General features: G+C 59.2%; 7 protein-coding genes across 7 annotated transcripts; 3 read left to right on the top strand and 4 right to left on the bottom strand.

The window, feature by feature from the left end:
• Positions 1 to 336: 336 nt before the first annotated feature.
• TRAVEDRAFT_70933 (glutamate decarboxylase) lies at positions 337 to 2,472 on the bottom strand (the record flags this gene model as incomplete). The annotated part of the gene is made up of 8 exons (XM_008038665.1): positions 337 to 625; positions 682 to 906; positions 966 to 1,510; positions 1,563 to 1,919; positions 1,972 to 2,146; positions 2,199 to 2,306; positions 2,359 to 2,394; positions 2,458 to 2,472. 8 exons carry the CDS (start codon positions 2,470 to 2,472, stop codon positions 476 to 478), a joined length of 1,611 nt encoding a protein of 536 aa, XP_008036856.1. The 3' UTR covers positions 337 to 475.
• Positions 2,473 to 3,132: 660 nt separating this feature from the next.
• On the top strand, positions 3,133 to 5,172 carry TRAVEDRAFT_165502 (DNA-directed DNA polymerase delta subunit POL31). Its single transcript, XM_008038664.1, has 6 exons — positions 3,133 to 3,162; positions 3,210 to 3,400; positions 3,463 to 3,584; positions 3,641 to 3,914; positions 3,970 to 4,214; positions 4,269 to 5,172. Exons 1-6 carry the CDS (start codon positions 3,143 to 3,145, stop codon positions 5,025 to 5,027), a joined length of 1,611 nt encoding a protein of 536 aa, XP_008036855.1. The 5' UTR covers positions 3,133 to 3,142; the 3' UTR covers positions 5,028 to 5,172.
• Positions 5,173 to 5,294: 122 nt separating this feature from the next.
• Positions 5,295 to 6,263, bottom strand: TRAVEDRAFT_45839 (uncharacterized protein; the record flags this gene model as incomplete). The annotated part of the gene is made up of 1 exon (XM_008038126.1): positions 5,295 to 6,263. One exon carries the CDS (start codon positions 6,261 to 6,263, stop codon positions 5,295 to 5,297), a length of 969 nt encoding a protein of 322 aa, XP_008036317.1.
• A 2,461-nt stretch (positions 6,264 to 8,724) lies between these two features.
• Positions 8,725 to 9,698, top strand: TRAVEDRAFT_120855 (uncharacterized protein; the record flags this gene model as incomplete). Its single annotated transcript, XM_008038663.1, has 6 exons — positions 8,725 to 8,874; positions 8,932 to 9,020; positions 9,073 to 9,215; positions 9,268 to 9,319; positions 9,374 to 9,455; positions 9,513 to 9,698. The coding sequence occupies 6 exons, from the start codon at positions 8,725 to 8,727 to the stop codon at positions 9,696 to 9,698; spliced, it is 702 nt and encodes a 233-aa protein (XP_008036854.1).
• Positions 9,699 to 10,273: 575 nt separating this feature from the next.
• TRAVEDRAFT_107934 (uncharacterized protein) lies at positions 10,274 to 10,651 on the top strand (the record flags this gene model as incomplete). Its single annotated transcript, XM_008038662.1, has 3 exons — positions 10,274 to 10,384; positions 10,458 to 10,499; positions 10,559 to 10,651. Coding segments are annotated over 3 exons (246 nt in total), but the record flags the coding sequence as incomplete, so codon positions are not given.
• Positions 10,652 to 10,829: 178 nt separating this feature from the next.
• On the bottom strand, positions 10,830 to 12,205 carry TRAVEDRAFT_120300 (tryptophan synthase beta subunit-like PLP-dependent enzyme; the record flags this gene model as incomplete). The annotated part of the gene is made up of 4 exons (XM_008038661.1): positions 10,830 to 11,443; positions 11,497 to 11,675; positions 11,726 to 12,015; positions 12,074 to 12,205. The coding sequence occupies 4 exons, from the start codon at positions 12,203 to 12,205 to the stop codon at positions 10,830 to 10,832; spliced, it is 1,215 nt and encodes a 404-aa protein (XP_008036852.1).
• Positions 12,206 to 12,899: 694 nt separating this feature from the next.
• Positions 12,900 to 16,470, bottom strand: TRAVEDRAFT_119582 (uncharacterized protein; the record flags this gene model as incomplete). The annotated part of the gene is made up of 13 exons (XM_008038660.1): positions 12,900 to 13,121; positions 13,186 to 13,360; positions 13,414 to 13,433; positions 13,493 to 14,245; positions 14,299 to 14,447; positions 14,505 to 14,595; positions 14,652 to 14,686; positions 14,739 to 14,862; positions 14,938 to 15,399; positions 15,453 to 16,048; positions 16,127 to 16,184; positions 16,253 to 16,285; positions 16,357 to 16,470. 13 exons carry the CDS (start codon positions 16,468 to 16,470, stop codon positions 12,900 to 12,902), a joined length of 2,832 nt encoding a protein of 943 aa, XP_008036851.1.
• Between the last annotated feature and the right edge of the window lie 557 nt (positions 16,471 to 17,027).

Raw genomic sequence — 17,027 nt, 5'->3', positions numbered from 1 at the left:
ATAGGGGTGTAAGCGTCAAGATACACTCACCACAGAATAGACCAACGTGGTTGTTTTGCACGAGAGTAACAAAGCTTCAAGCGCCCCTTCTTCACTATGCAATGACTGCAAAACCCTCTTTTAACAGGGGTGAACATATGGAAAGCAGTTTGAGTTAACTGCGATGATGAAGGCATTCCAAATGGGATTTGAGGTAAGGTATACCTACGGAATTCCTATGGGTTATCCCGGTTTATGGGTTATGGGGAGCATGGTTTAAGAGGGTGTCGACTGTAGAGCACGTCGAGCAGGATCACACAATATTTGCATGGACATACAAATCATTTGAATACATTTCGTTGTGGCAGAGACGTCCTGTGTTACACCTTAACGTACACCATCCGTTAGCTACTTGTCGCGGTACATGGCGCGGTATCGTACACGCTGCTATACCATATATGATCGACAGAGAAACCCGGGGACCAGATAGGCAGACTCAGCACTGCTTGGCGTATGTCCCGCTCGACTGGCTGCCGGAGCCTTCTTCCAGGCGACCGTGGTGGCCCTCAACGGTCTTGCGGCTCTGCAGCGCACTGAGGGCGTGGACCGGGCTGTCCGCCTTCTGGAGGCTCTCCATGATCTCAAGCTACATATTTGCGCGTGAGCGGACAGACTACAGTGATAAATATAGCATCCACTCACGATGTCTGCGACGAGCCTGTCGACCATCACTGCGGTCATGTTTTCACGAATGACGACACGGAGGATCTCGACGTTCTCCAGGTTGGGTGCGAGCTCGTAGTTCGGGACGATCCAGCCCTTCGCGCGCAGGAGGACTTGCACCCACTTCTGCTGGACGTCGGGGTTCTGCTTCCTGAACTCGTCGGTGAACCTGAACGACACGACTGGCAATCCCGGGACGTAGTTCTGTGGGGCGCATATGTTAGCATCATGACGTACGGTGGGGGAAAGGTGGTGATGCGCACCTCGATGTTCTCTTCGTCGAAGCCGACCACACCCTTCACAGCCGCAGCGACGCCTTCCACTGGCCGGTGGATGTCACTCAGAACGGTGAAGAGGCCGCTCTTCTCAAGCGCACGGCTCAGAAGCCGGGCGTTCTTGAGGTCCGCGAGCGCGACATTGCGGTAGCCCTCGAACCCGAGGTGCACAAAGTTGAAGTACTGCGCGATGATCGGGTGCGCCGGGCGCGAGAAGTTGAGCGAGAACGAGTACTCGACCGAGCCGAGGTAGTGCAGCTCGAAGATGAGGTCCTTCGGGAGGAACTTCTTCGCGCGCCAGACGACCCAGCCGACGCCGACGTACGCGAGACCGAACTTGTGGCCGGAGGCGTTGATGGAGACTACGCGCGGGATGCGGAAGTCCCACTCAAGTTTGGGGTTGGCGAAGGGCGCGACGAAGCCGCCGGATGCGCCGTCGACGTGAATGGGTACTGAGTTGCCGGTGCGCGCCTCGTACTCGTCGAGAAGGTCGGACATCTCTTTGACGGGCTCGTAGTGGCCGGTGTAGGTGCCTAGGGTGGTAAGGTCAGTATTGTTCCCTGCAGACAGGCCATCCGGACGTACTTCCGAGGATGACATAGACACCGATGGTGTTCTCGTCGACGTAGTCCATCGCGCGCTTGGGGTCGAGCCGGTACTTGCTCTCCTCAGAGATGGGTACCAGACGGCACTCAACGTCGAAGTAGCGAGCGAACTTTTCGAGTGCGACCTGTGCGTTCGCGCCCATCACGATGTTGGGACCGGGCTCGTGGATGGACTTTCCGGCAGCCTTGCGCTTCTCTTGCCAGATGCGCTTCATCGCAAGCCCGCCAAGCTGGATGGCCTCGGACGAGCCAGTAGTGGCGGTTCCGATCGCTTGGTTCGTGGAGGGTGCGTGCCACAAATCAGCGAGCTGGGAGACGCAGCGGGTATGGAGGACCTCTAACAAACAAGGTGAGCACAGATCTCATAGCAATCGGAGCGCGTGACTTACGGGTCATGGGGTATTCGTCCTGGTCGATGAGATTTTTGGAGAGGTTCTCCATCATGAGCTGATCTGCCTGCTTCGGCATCCATGTGTGGACGAAGGACGCCAGGTTGAGGGCCGGGGATCCATCGAGGGAGAGTTCGTCGTGGATCAGTTGGTACGCGGCCTCCGCATCCACACCCTGAAACACATTTAACATCCGCTAAGATGGTCATGCAGACAGATGCGCTCACCTTGGAGGGAAGCTTGTACTTGGGGATGGGATCAGTGCCGTAACGGGCGCCGTATGCATGGTCGGCCTGGTGGTTGATGGAGCTGCGAACATGGTGACCTTTGTGGTCCTACAAGAGCATTAGCGATGAAGACGATGTGCTACGATGGTCGAAAGCTTACCTTTGCAGACTGGATGAGCTGATCGGCGTTGAGGTGCTGGACGACGATGCACGAGTCAGCGTACGGTACCTGCGTCGACGCGTGCTTGTGAGCGCAAACCTTTGAGAGAGACATGTTGGAGGTCGAGGGGAGGGGGTGTAGGGCATAAGACGGCGAGTCTGGAGCTTTATATGTCGCGACAAACAGTGACGAGTGAGATATTAATAGCGCAACGCCGCTCTGAGTTCAGTAGATGGCCCATATGGTGACATCATCACGGGCCTCCACGCTGTGCAGCCAGGAACGGCCGCTGCAGAACGACTGCAACGTTGCTGCTCCCTGCCGTCACTCGGGACCGTCCCACATTGGTCCCACAGGATGCGCACTTCATTTGTTGGCGTCCAGTGGGTCTAGATGGCTCAAAATCCGTCATGAGACTCGAAGTCCAGCCTCTGGCCACCGGCCTTTCGACAGATTGCAGCCCATGATGGCCGTCAGACGCCTTCTCAAGGTGGTCACTGGTGACGGAAGCTGCAGATGACGAGACGCGTAAAGGGCGCAACAGACTCCAGCTGAAGCTATTATTGACACGCCGAGGCTGTTTAAGCTGTAGGAGCTCGCTGCGGACGGAGAAGAGGAGGAGGAGGCTATGAAGGGATCTAGCGCGCGGTCCGGATATCCGCGGGAACCAAACAAGGCCAACGCGCCATGACACGCCTTTCGCGACGCGTCGGACGCGTTTGCCGTCTGCCACATTCTCGCCTCGACCTCTCTTCCGCCCGCCCACAGCCTTGCCGGACGCGTCATGGCCGTCCTCGACCCCATGTACGCGTTCCGAATATCTTCAGAGGCCTGTGCTGACTGTGCTGCAGCCCTGTGCCCTCCGCTCCACGCACACGCCCCTCCTCCGCCGTTATTCCTCCACCGGAAGACGCCTCGTTCATCATCAAATCCACAGACAAGTCATACAAGCACCAGTACTCCAACATCTACTTCGTGCGCCTGCGTGCGCTCAGACAGCACGTCGAGCAGCGGGCAAAGGGGCGGTGGAACGAGGTCGCAGGTGTGTATGCTTCGGAAGGAGAGTCAAGAAGCTCACAGTCGCAAACGCCGCATGACTCGCAGGTAACCCCGTCTTCGTGCCGCGCGTTCTAGACGTGGAGAAGGGTCAATTATGCTTCATTATTGGCACCGTCTACATGGACATGCCCCTCAAGCCGAACGTTCTCGAGGACGTCGCACGCGATGTGAGTTTGCCTATTGACTCTGCTGCGGCTATAAACATACCTCCGCTGTGGGACAGCGTTCATTGCCAGCGCCGCCTCCGCGAGAGAAGTTCTACTCGGATGAAGACAGCATTATGCTAGAAGACGAGTCCGGGCGCATTTGCCTGGTGGGCGATCGCATCCGCTCGGCATGCCTGGTTACTGGCGTTATTCTTGGTGCGCTCGGGATCGAGACGCACAACGGGGACTTCGAAGTGGTCGATCTGTGCTACCCTGGGATGGCCCCACAACCTTCGGCAGGTATTGAATGGCCTGCGCCAACGGTCAAGGGCGACGCTATGGACGTAGATGGTGCGTACCGACTTGTACTCCGTGGACAGACTCGTCTCATGCGAGGTGGGAACAGGGTCGGCATCGACCTCCGCTTCATCGGACGAATGGATAGCACTGGTCTCCGGTCTTGAGGTCGGCGCGACGAATCCATCGGACGGCCAGATCCAGATGCTGGCAGAGTACCTCGCCGCAGAGATCAGCAGCTCCGAAGAGCAGTCCCAGGCTGCGCGCATCTCCAGGCTTATCATCGCCGGCAACTCGCTCGGGGCACTTACCGGCCACACCGACGTTATAAATGGCGAGACCGAACGGAAATCCGTGTGTACCTTACCCAGCTATTCTTGTCTATTGATAGCTCAGCTGCGATCGTAGAGGCGCTACGGGAACGAAGCATCCTCGTTTACCCCGCACCCAACGCAAAATCTCGCCGCACATCTCACAGACGTCTGCCGCTCGATACCGGTCCACCTTCTGCCAGGCCCCTCAGACCCTGCTGCGACGATTCTCCCTCAGCAACCTCTCCCACGCGCTATGTTTGGCGGGGCGTCGCACTACGCGACCTTCTTGTCGGAATCCAATCCGACCTATATCCAGCTCGCTCCGAACGACCCCTCCGCGCAGTCCTCGTCCCGTGCCTCCCAGCCAGGCGCATCTAGCTCAAAACCCAAAACGAACGGCACCTCCGCAGCGAGTGAGGGGACCACCCGCCCGACGCGGACTATCTTCGTGCACTCCGGGCAGCCGGTCGACGACATGTTCAAGTACGTGCCGAGCCCGCCGATCTCGCGCATGACGCTCGTGGAGGCGACGCTGCGGTGGCGGCACATGGCCCCGACCGCGCCGGACACGCTGTGGTGCCACCCGTACTTTGCGAAGGACCCGTTCGTGATCACGCAGACCCCAGACGTGTATGTGGTCGGGAACCAGCCGGCGTTCGCGACGAAGCTGGTGCGCGACGACGAGCAGGACGAGGACGAGAGCGGGGCGCGGGCGCAGAAGAGGTGTCGGATCGTGCTGCTGCCGAGCTTCAAGGACTCGGGTACGTTGGTGCTGGTTAACATGCGGACTTTGGCGGTAAGGAAGGTGCAGTTCGCGGTGGAGGGGATGAACGGCGGTGGCGGGGAGACGTGACCGCTGCGCTACACATCTTCTGCAGGGCGGTTGGTTTCCTCGGGGTAGGAGCACGTTAGCCTGTGTACGAATAGGAATATTGTCAACACTATATTGCATGCCTTTCATCGATTTGTCTTGTTCAGGCAAGCACTATTTGGATAACAACTCTATCTCCGTTTGATCTCCGTACTGTTGCGTTGACGCTGCTCCGATTCTCATGCAGGTTTGTATACAACGAAGGTCGAATTGAGAGCTATTATAAGCGGTGCGTGACAGGCTTATGAACTAGTGGTACTGGTGGTACAAACGATCGCTCGAAAAACGCTCCATCCAAGGCGCACGAGGCGCGCTCGGCGGCGTCATGGGCACCCTCGTCCTTGACCGCGAAGGCACGGCCCCCGTCATCCCCGCCAGCAGCGCGTCCTCGTCCCCCACTCCGCCCGGGCTGTGGTCGAGCCCAGGGAAATGGTGGTGCGTCCCGAAGCGGGAGAGCGAGGGGGAGAGCGGCGCCCCGGGCATGGCGGGGTCGTCCGCAGGTACCGGCACGCGCATGGCGGGGCTCGCGAGCCGCCGGAAGATCATGGGCCGCGCCGTGGGGGTGGCCGCGGCCATCGCCAGCTCGGCGGGAGGAGCCTCGTCGACGGGCGACGAGGGCCACGGGACCGGGGACGACAGCCCCGGGGGCAGGAAGGAGTACCGCGGGCCCAATGCGTGCGCTTGCTCCTCTTCAGCGTTGTGGGGCCCGAACTTCTCCTCCTCGCCCTCCGAGTCGAACGCGTCCGCGAGCGTGAGCGTGATGGCGGGGTGCGGTGCGTCCTCCGCATGTAGGGGGAGCGAGCCCTCGCGCTGCATGGCGAGCCCGAGCCCGTGCGTCGTACCGCTGCGCGAGCGCGCGGTTGGGGACATGGGGAAGCTGCCCGCGACACGGCGGCGCATGGAGCGCATGGGGACCGCAGTGAACGGCGTGTCGAGCCTGGGGCCCGCCTGGCGCTGCAGGCGGGGGCGCTCGGGGCGTGGGTGGAAGCCCGCGACGGCCCCGCCGCGCGTGCTGGGGAGGCCGATGCCCAGCAACGCGAGTCCGGCCCTACGTGGTTTCTGCGTGGGGCGGGTGGGGAACGCGGTGGGGACGGAGTAGGTGCGCCGGGGGAGGGTGATGTGTTGGTGGATGCCGCAGTCGGCGTCCGTGGAGAGGCGGCGGCCGGAGATTGTGGCGGGCTCTGAGCGGGCGGGGGTGGGGGTGTAGACGTAGGACATGGTGTTTGGATCTCTTGGTCTGTGGTTGATATCGAAGGGTGAGCGATGAGTGGTAGATGGATGATGGTAGTGAAAGATGTTGCTGCTAGAACTGCTTCCTGGAGTGGTGTGCTATATGCTTGTAGAGCAAGTATCCGACAAAGTCATGTGTCTCCACCGATGATGCAAGCAAATTGGCACCCATTCTCCTGCCGCGTCGTCCAGCTCCAAAGGTGTGTAGGATGTCCACATACCGATGTCTGCTCAAGCGGGACTCGGCGGCTAGAGTCGGATGATCTTGTACACCTTCCATATTGGGAGGGGATCCGAAGAGGGCGGGCGCTTATGCTGCGGCAATGCGAGTCTGGCCCGACGTCCTGGTGGCGCTCTTGCAGGCTCTTTGCGCTGTCCCTCATCCATCCACTCACGATCGAGCCCACCCCCTCGTTCCGACTGTGCGCGGGCTCCCACTGGATGTCTGCGGAAGAATCCGTCAGGAGTTCAAGGCAGTGATACCACCCGCCTTGGCAGACATCCGCTCTTTCGGCGCCATTTTATCCGTTCCAACTCCGGCCCCACCACCAGCGATGTTGTTTTTGGCGTCACTGGTCTCATCTTGTTGCTGTTCAACGCGTTTGACGCGTTGGATGTGCTGCTGGCGACCATAGGCGTTGTAGGCATTGGGTCGCGGATGAGGCATGGAGACGAGCTTCCATCGCAGTGTGCAACGAGGCTGAGTCCTATAACTCGTCTATTCAGCCTGCAAAACCTCCGAGCCGGCATTCTATTCTCATATGGAAGCCGGCCTGGAAACCGAAGTTGGCGGACAAACACTCTTCCGTCGTCTTGGCCACATACGTTCTCTGCATGTCGTCAGGGGAGTCGCACTCGGTGGCAGAGCACGCCCTCATGCTAAAGGCTGAGGAGGAACTCGGTAAGCGAGGGCCTTCTGCACCAGATTTGACCTGAGATTGCTTGTGTACACTTATAGATGTCCCTTACGACCCAACGCACGCAAGCGAGGCCGTTCCTGTACCCGATAGTCGGATGCAGTCTGTCTCGGACACAGCTTCTGGGATCCCGAGGCGAGTCTGCTGCGCAGCAGCTGTCATTGTCAATCTCCGAGTCCGAGTCCGCGGGGCTGGTCTCACTTGCTGTTCCTCGTCAGCCATCCGCGCTGCTGGTGCACCCGCCCAAGTGCTACCCGTGACGCCTACGTAGTGATCGTCCCATCCTCGCAAGTAATGGGAGCGGTGCTCATATCTCCCCGGCCGCCGTCCATCTGCCTGGCGTGGGTCGTCTCTATTGTACTAGTCCGCTGCGGAAAAGGACTGTGTGGCATGCTTACCAACGTCGTCCACCCTGACAGCGTGTGGTGTACAACTTCCGGCCGGCATCGTCGCGGTGCGCCTTTCCACGATGTCTGGTTGCGTTTGAAGCGCAGGTGCTCGTCTGCTGCGTCCGACCGTCCCGGTAAATTGAAATGCACGGCCTCAACAGCTTACTTGAGCGAAATTGCCTCCTCAAGTGGAGAATCCGAGCATCACAAGGCAGCCTATAGAGTTTCCTCCCACGGATTCAGCACCGTCGGGGCCCCGACATCCCTGATGGTTTGATTGCGTGATGTCGAACCCCGGAACGTCGGGATGGTACAGACTGCGGGGAGTTGGCACGAAGCTGCTGCGGACCTCGTTGTGGCTGCCCTGTCGCGCCTTGGGATCGCGGGGTTCCTCGGGCACGTGGATCGAGATGGAACCCTGGGAACGCGCCCGTACTTGACACCCACAAGCACTCGTCGTTTCCGATCACTACGGTCATCCTCGCAGGCCCCCGCGGCGATTTGGGCTCGCCTTCTCCGAGCTGTGGCCCGCGGGAGGGTCTCATGTTGGACAGAGCTCGGAAGGGCCTGGCTGCGGAGGACGGCATCCATGGCATGCACTGGAGGTACGTGTTCCGGCCCTTGTTCGCGAAGACGACCTGTTGCAGGGTTGCCAAAGGCGCGCGAATTTTCCCACTGTGGGATGCGCGGAGTGTCACCCAGAGGGCTATCTGCATACTCGAGGGAATCAGAAGCCCCGACAAGGGATCTGTGAAACACGGCGCGCGTTCTCTGTGCGAACATCTGTCTTCATTTTTCATCGCTGAATGCGTCGATGCAGCCGTCGAGATGCGGACAGCACGGTGATTGGGCGTGACGGCTTCCAGGTTTCGGGCGGCCGCTCCACCACCCCCGCAAGTGCTCATGCCGACTTACTCACGACTTCTACGGCGTAGGACATCCACAGCCGCGCGGCTGCGCAGCCCCATGAAGCGAGGGCGCGGGAAAGGACTTGTCAGACCTGAACTCCTGGCCGTCAAGTGGTACGCTATAAAGGCTCATGTTCCCTCGCTGCTGTCCCTCACCGCTTGCCAGTCAGCTGCCATTCCAGGACCGCCGCCGTCGCTCCCCTGCTCACCGTCGTTGACCACCGCACCCTTCAAAATGCTGTCGACCGTGTTCTCGCTTGCTCTCCTCCCCCTCCTCGCGGTGGCCAACCCTCAGTACGGGTACGCTCCTCCTGCGGCTGGCCCCACGACCCAGGCAGCGGCGGCTGTGCCCTCTGCGCCCCCCAGCACCAACGGGCAGATTAACGTGCGTTTACATAATGCTTTCGGACATTCTTCATGGCTCACGCATTGTCTCATGCAGATCGATGTCGCGGCTGGTGGTAACTTCGTATTCAGCCCGGCGAACGTAACCGCTTCCAACGGAACCCTCATCACGTTCTTCTTCCCCAAGTAAGTCACTGTCAATGCCTCCTCGAGCTCGGCTTTTTAACCGCGATCACAGCAACGGCATCCCCCACTCGGTCACTCAGGGTGACTTCTCCAACCCTTGCGTGCCCATTGCCGCACAGAACGGCGTCAGCGGCTTCGACTCCGGATTGCAGGCGGGGACCCAGTTCACGCTGAACGTTACGAACGACCAGATCCGTACGTCCATCATATTCCCCTTCCACGGCTTAACCTTACGTTCTGCCGTTAGCCATCTACTTCTTCTGCAAGCAGGTCGCTCACTGCGGTGAGGGTATGGTTGGGTGAGTGCACTTCAATGCGAGTGAGTGTCGGTCGAGATTCTCATTCATGGTCAGCTCGATCAACGCGCCGTCAACCGGCAACACCTTCGACGCCTGGTCAGCGGCAGCTGTCAAGGTCGGCGCTGGCGAGAAGACGGTATGTGCATCGTTTGCGGAGCCACCGAGTTCCGAGCTCATACTCTGTACCATACAGATCACCGACAACGGCCCCGTCACTGGCGGTATCGGCGCGGTGGCCACCGCGACCCCTGCTGCCACCGCTTCGGCGAGCTCTGGCTCCAGCTCTGGCTCCAGCGGCAGCAACGGCGCGATCAGCCTCGGTGCCTCGAGTGCGGTTGCGGCGTTCATCGGTCTCGGTGTCGCGATGGTCTTCGCATGAGTGGCTTAGGTAGATGGCGACGGCGATGACTGCAGGGCTCCGCTAGACGTAGTCTGGATATGACGATAATGTTTAGGAGTTTAGGACTCTTCACGCTAGTACTCCGTCCTTGGCATCTCGTAGACGCGAGCATGTTACCTTCCCTTGCCTCACGTTCGCAGAATCAATCACAATGAATTATACCCTACTACCCCCGTTGCAATGATGCGAGCTCGCTGCGCGTTTAGAGTGCTCCGGAGGTTTTTTTCTCCGATGAATGCAGCCCTGGATGTGGTGGTCTGGTCGGCCGTCAATGCGTCAACTTGAAGCCGGCCTCATCGGAGACGGGTTACTGTCATGTTGGCAACATGTTGGTACCTTGCAGTCTTGGCGAACTTGAACTCTATTCGGCTTCCTTTTTGGGATGTGGTCTCGATCACGAAACCTACGCGGAGACGGGCGCTTGCTTCTCCGCACCCTGAGTCTAGACGCTCGGGCGACTCGCTGAAACTCGGGCTCGCCGTTCCCGCCTGCTTCCCTCCGCTGCCTCTCTTTCCCAACCACCATCTCGGACCGTCAGGAAGGCCAACACGACCATGGGCGGCCCCAATCTCGAAGTCTTCAAGTTCGCCGTGTACGTGTTCTTCCCGGTGGTCATGCTGGTGCACTTCGGCAACCCGGAGTGGTATGCGAACAACGTCCTCCCGGTATGTGCGCGATGACTCTGCAAGGGCGTCTTTGTGTGCATGGGCGGGCCGCTCACGCGCGTGCATTACGCAGTACAAGGACAGGATCTTCCCACCGGAGTCCAGGATTAACACCGTGTGTACCTTTACGTTCCGTGTGGCCGGGGTTGTCCAATGGCGTTGACGCGGTTACAGAACATCCCCTCGGACTCTACGACGCTCAAGGAGGAGCTCGCGAAAATCAGGGCGCGGAACTTTGAACGTAAGGCGCAGCGGGAAGCGGAGGAGGCGCAGCGGAAGTGATCCTCGCATTTGGTCATCGGTGAGTGCGCCCGTTAAGCCTGCCGCTCGTCAAGCTTTCAAGACTCACGCCGGGATAGGTGTCGCGCTCTCCATCTTTCGCCATTTATGTCGCTCTAATATTCGCTGTCCCGCATTGTATTTCTACGCCCGCACAAGCTACACCTCACTCTGCCTTGGAAGTCGGGAACGTCTCTCCGTTGATTGCGACGTCCCACGTCCCGCCTGCCGCAACATCCGCCTTCACGATCCGTCTATACTCCTCGACGTCATCCAGCGAGATCTTGAACCCGCCGCAGACTATGAGGACGACGGTTATCGGCTTGTCCGGCGTGGACCGCGGCACCAAACGGTGGAAGACACTCGGCTTGTATGCAGGGGCAATGGCGGCCCCGCATGCGAGTTCGACCAACGTCTTGTGGTCCTCTGTGGCATGTTCAGCGATCTCGCTACCCATAAACTCTTCGAAAGACCTGCCTGCGAAGTTGAGCGTGGCTTGCATCGCCATCTCATCCGTGATGCAGATGCTCTTCACCCCGCCTTTCCTTTCTAGCGCCTTTTTGACAATCCCCGCCGCGGGCGAGGACGCACCGAGAGACGTCGCCTTCGACGCCAGAGAGGCTAGGTGAGCTATGGCCACGTCGTGTTCCGCAATCAACTCTATTGTAGTGCCTTTAGGTACGGGCCTGGAGGAGACGTCCCCTACAAACGGGCCATCGTTCAGAGACAGCGATTGATAGAAACAGTTTGAGCCGTGGGTCTCGACAGCGACCAGCGGCACTGCGGGGGGTGTAGGTCAGTAGGGAATCCACGACACGTACATCATGGCTCACCGTCGTCCCAACCGACAGCTTTGCAGCCGTCCATGATGCCGCCTATGAGGCCAGCTCCGCCTACGCTGCAAAAGATGGCGTCGGGCTTGACATCTTCGGGGAGCTGCTGCTTGATCTCGTGGACCATGCTAGCATGCCCCTCCCATAGGATGGGGTCGTCGTAGGCGGGAATCATCACGCTGTCTCTGGTGAGCCCGCGAAGTCGCACCATCGGACAGAATATACTTACGCTTTGGCTTCAGCAGCCACCGCTTCTTTCGCGCCCTGGAGGGCCTGCAGGTAGTAATTGCCGTGGATGACAACCTCCGCGCCCTCCTTGGTCATGAAGTCGATCGTCGACTGGTTGACCCCGTGCGGCAGGAAGACCGTGCATCGGAGCTTCAGGACCTTCGCGGCGCACGCAGCGGCGAGGCCGGCGTTGCCGCCCGATGCGATGATGAGGTGCGTCTCGGGACCGTACGTGCGGAGGGCGTGTTGGGCGAAGTGGGAGATGCCGCGATACTTGAAGGATTGAGCAGGCTGCAAGCTCTGTGGAGGCGGTCAATAATGCAAGGTGAGCAAAGCAATGCGGACTTACATCTAGCTTGAGGTAAACGTTGCTCTGCAGCAACGCTGAGATGTGCGTCGAGCGGATGAGGGGCGTCTCGAGCCACAGCTTTCCGGGATACAACCCGGATGAGCTCGAGATGTCTTGAACGGCGCTGCTCATGATCTGTAGATCTAGGCAATGACTTGTATATGCGTCTCCGATTTTTGGCTGCAGCTTTTAACGGTAGTTCACTATTGCTGAATGAGCAGGCTAGAAGAGGCTTATACACGCTCTTTCTGCTTGCTAATCACCTGCAAATGATGGGCGCAGGAAGAAGTCGACCAGGGTGTGTCGAGAAGTACGACCGCGGATGTATGAGTCGGACTCGGTCCGCGGCTTTCCGCGGCGCGCGCAAAGGGATGTCGTACGGCGGCTCACTCGGCCCGCGCCGGCAGTGCATGGCTTGTCTTCGACCACCACCCGCCCAGCACGGACTCGCTGCATTATTTCGTATTCTGCAGCTATGCGGGGCATGCGGAGATGATACAGCATTTCAACTAACGATGCGAAGGAGGCGTCGCATCAGGGCGTTACTTTTGAAACCATCAGTCTCTCCCGTCCAACTAAGTTTGAAGCTTGAAGCCCGGCGAGCGGCTGCTTGCCGCGGAGATGCCCAAGTCTTACAATTAATATCACCATTCATGGCTATGACATGACTTTTGCCCGGTGCAATGTGCAGGGCTGTCAGTGGCGGAAGGGGTGCCGTATCCAAGTCTAGAGGAGAACATGGATCTGTATGTACAGATTACTGACGAAGTATACAATCCTAGGTAACACAAGAGCACATTCAGTCCCAACGAAACCCGTAATGCCCTCACTGGCGCCGACTCAGCGACTGCGTCGACTCCGTCCGACCGAGTAGCCCTCCCACCACGTTTGTCACCGTCTCCGTGATCTGCCGCGGCTGTGTCTGTGCGTGCTTGACGTAGAATAGTCGCACAGCCGTACTGTTCCAGATCCCCAGCGGGGTCATTCCGCGCACGTAGATCTCGCCCCATATCAACGAGGTCAGCCATACGATCGACGCTTCCGACCACTATACATGGGTCCAGCAGTCAGCGCTTCAGCACTGGCGCATAATATGAGGATAGGAAATTTACCATGAATCTTCTAGGAGATAGCGCTGGGGGTTTGGGAAGTACCTGGTCCAGGTTGGCGCTCCTCAGCATGTCTGTGATCGCGCTGGTAGCGGTCGCAGCGCTGAGCGACGACTGCAGGTTCTGCACCTTCGGCAGTAACTCAGATATCACGAGCATGACCGCGTCCAAGGGGAGTCTGGGGGGCCGCAAGTCAGCACCAGCTCTTTGAATACGAAAGAAAATACTCACCCTTGCTGCCATGATGCAACCTAGATACGCATACACCCACTTAGCAAGCTTGACTCTCGACTGTCGAGATACGACTCACCCATTCCTGTGTAGGGATGAACCCGTTCCGCCCGACACCAGAAGCAGCCAACCGCTCTAAGCTCCCAGTCATATCGCCCGACGACGTCCTCCCCGCCCGCATCTTGCCCCTCGCCTTCTCCGAGACCGCCGGCCGTCCCGACCCACCCATCTGTGTCTCCGACGCGGTCGGCGACATCAGCGGCCGCGTCGACGCCAGTTCCTCTTCCACACTGCGCGCCCGACCCTCCGGCAGCGTGTCCGTCGACGCCAGGTCCAGCGACCCAGTCTCGCGCTGCAACAATCGCGCCTTCTCGCTCGCCGGGGTTTCGACACCCCCACCCCCTTCCTCCTCGTCGCGCGGAGCACGGTGCTTGCCCTTGCTATCACGGCCAGCCGCCTGCGCAGCACGCTCCTCCTTGAGCTGCTGGATGCGGCGGATCTCGCGCAGGCCGCGCGCGAGCGTGAACGTGCCGAGGTCCTCGAACGGCTTGTGCGCGTGAAGCACGGCGTACACGAGGTTCGGGTTGTCGGACAGGGCGTGCAGGAGCACGCCGTTGATCGCCTCGAGCACGAAGAAGAGTAGGCGGGGGTGGCCCTCGTCCGAGAGTAGGAAAGATGGGTTGGAGAACGCGTTGAAGAGCTGCAGGAGGCGCGCTGAGGAGGTTACGCTGAGGTTCTTGAAGTAGGGAGCGGAGTTGGAGAGCGCGATAATGAGTGCGGGGTAGAGGGAGTTGAGACTGCCCGAAGTGGTGGCGACCATTGAGTATATGGCCTGAAAGGTGCATGTAAGAACAGATTAAGGGGTAAGAATGCGTCTGAACATACGTGGACTATGAAGTCTCCTGCAGTGCCTGCAGTGGCCCACTTCTGGGGGATTTGGGCCCTTAGAGGGGAGCCAAGCTTGACTCCGAACGCACGTTCGGCGGACAAACTCTGGACCATGTACGATAGTACACGACACATGCCATGTTGCTCTGTAATATCGAACCCCATCAGCCAACCTACTTACAGCATCCCCGAACGATGCTTACCTGGCTTGTCCTTGATCTCAAGTCCATAGCACAGGAGGTATGCCATGATGTCCATGCCTTTGTCGGAGTCGAGCAGATATGCACGGAATTTCTGGCGATAGAGGATGAGTACTGGGGAATATCGAGCTCGAAAGTGTGCATGCGTACTTTGTTCAGCTCAAGCATCTTCCACAAGAAGACAACTGTGTAGCGGTCAGGTCGAAACTCCTATTGATACAACAGAACGGTACCTACCAGCTTCGACCATGTACGGCACAGACTTCTTAGACCCAGGCAGGAGGCCGTGCAGGGTGGACATTTCGGTCTCGAATATGCTGACCACGCCGTTCAGAATGAACGCGAAGTCCGACGTCCGATGCTGCCATATGTCAATGTATGATGTCAGCTAATTTAGTCGTACGCTCATCATCAGCGGAAAAATCTGACGACGTACCAGCTTCGCGATGAAATACCGGAACGCATTCGTCTTCGCCGTCGGCCCGGACGTCTGCGTCTGGCCCTCCACGCCAGCGTCCCGCGCGCCCCCGCTCTGGAAGTCGAGCAGCACGCAGAGCACCTGGAACGAGATCGCGACGAGCGCCGTGCGCGGGTCCTCGCCCTTCATGAGCAGGTGGTTGTACGGCAGCCGGCCGGCGACGGTGCCCATCATGTTCGCGCTCGCGGGGTGCGTGCCGTTCATCGCGGTGTTCATGAGCGAGCACAGCACGGTGAGCACGTCGCGCCGCGGCAGGTTCTGCACGAAGTGCAGCGTGTACGAGGACGGCGAGGTGAAGAGCGCGGAGGGCGGGATGTAGATCTGGCGCGAGAGCAGGACGAGCAGAAGCCGAAGCACTTCCGTTTTGTTCGTCTCGTACTGTTGGCTTGGACCCGGGTCCGTGGTAGACCCTACTCCCTTCTCCCTGGATTCGACATGAGCACCACGACGAAGGGGTAGAAGCTATTCGAGACGTACCAGATGACATAGTTGATCTTGTAGTGGTCCACCTGTATCTTAGTCGGCAGCGTGAACCCACAGCAGAACATGAGGTCGATCAGACAGCTAAACAACCGTTCCGCAATAGACGGCATCGTCTCCTTCGCCTTGGCCGGCTCCGCACTCTTCTGCACCTGCTGCCTCGGCGCGCTCTTCGGCGCGCCTCCCTCTCCCTCCTCATCGCTCTCGTCCTCATCCTCGATCACAAACTGCGCCTGCGCACTCGCCTCGTCCACCGCCGCCCCACCCTCTGGCCCCACCCCGCTCGCGTCCTCGCGCACGGGCAGGCGCTTCCACAGCACCTCGAGCTCGAAGCGGCTCGGCTCGCTCTCGATCTCGAACACCGCGGGGAGCACGCGCTGGAGGATGCGGATGCAGTTGAGCACCTCCTTCGTCGTGTTGCGCTCCTGCGCGGCGCCGGTGCCGGAGCGCATGAGCGAGGACGCGAAGGAGGAGACGGACGCGGGCGACGCGGGGAAGGTGTGGTCCGAGACGAGGTTGAAGAGCCGCGCGGTGATGACGCGCACGAGCGTCGCGACGTTCTCCGGGGCTTCGTAGAGGGCGCGGCGGACTGGGGGTGTAGGGCATGGGGGTTAGCTGTGTGGGGCGGGCTGGACAGTGGAGGGGTGCGTGGGGTGTGGGGGCGTACCATCATTGTGGGTAATGAGCGTGAAGACGTCCGATGCGGAGTCGAATAGCACGACATACTTTGAGGACATGGTGCGCTCTCTGGTCAATGTGCGGGGTAAGGACTCTCGAAGCTTTGGGTACTCACCTGCTCCCAGTATGAGTCCTTCTCGGAGATGTTCTAAAGCATCATACAACAACACGTCATCTAGTCACCTCCTCCACTTTGCGTAAAGGTAACTTCGCACTCACGCGCGTGGTGGCAAGCTTCGCTATCCCGCCGGGCTGGCTGCGGAAGGCCAGCTTGGGCTGGTCGCCCAAGAGATTGAACGGGTCGGGTATCTTTTGGGGCAGCTTCGTGAACATCTTCAAGCCGTCCATAGTTACGGACACGGGGCTTCCCCAGGTATAGAATACAGAGGGAAGAGGGACAAGAAACGACGATGTGGAGGTATAATGGACGAGATCCGGGAGCGGTGGCAGGTACTACATGGGCGCCTGTCGAATTTGGCGGTGTAGCTGCTCGATCTCAGATCTCTCCATGTAAGTACAGGTACGGCTGCCTTCCACGTATACTTTACACGAGGAACTGATATATATGCTTAATTAGCAGTACAGTCGAAACCCTCCTAACCCATACCCGTCGGGAACGGCCCTAGTACGGTATGGGCTATCGCACGATATGGGTTACCTCGATAGACGCCCGACGAGCGCTGACGGCGAAATGAGTAAGCGCCCATAGGGAGCGTATCAAAAATGTGCATACCCTGCAGTACCGTATGTAGATCTCATCTACTATATAGTCAGCCACGGAGACTAACCCTGCACGCAGAGCTGCTGCTGCCAGTGCAGCTACTCGGTGTAACCATCACTGTTCATCCTAATACCCATGTGAGATGTGGTTTTTGAGCATCAAACCAGCC

Source organism: Trametes versicolor (assembly GCF_000271585.1).
Source record: "Trametes versicolor FP-101664 SS1 unplaced genomic scaffold TRAVEscaffold_4, whole genome shotgun sequence".
Lineage (NCBI taxonomy): Eukaryota > Fungi > Basidiomycota > Agaricomycetes > Polyporales > Polyporaceae > Trametes > Trametes versicolor.
This window is presented reverse-complemented; position numbering and strand designations above follow the sequence as displayed.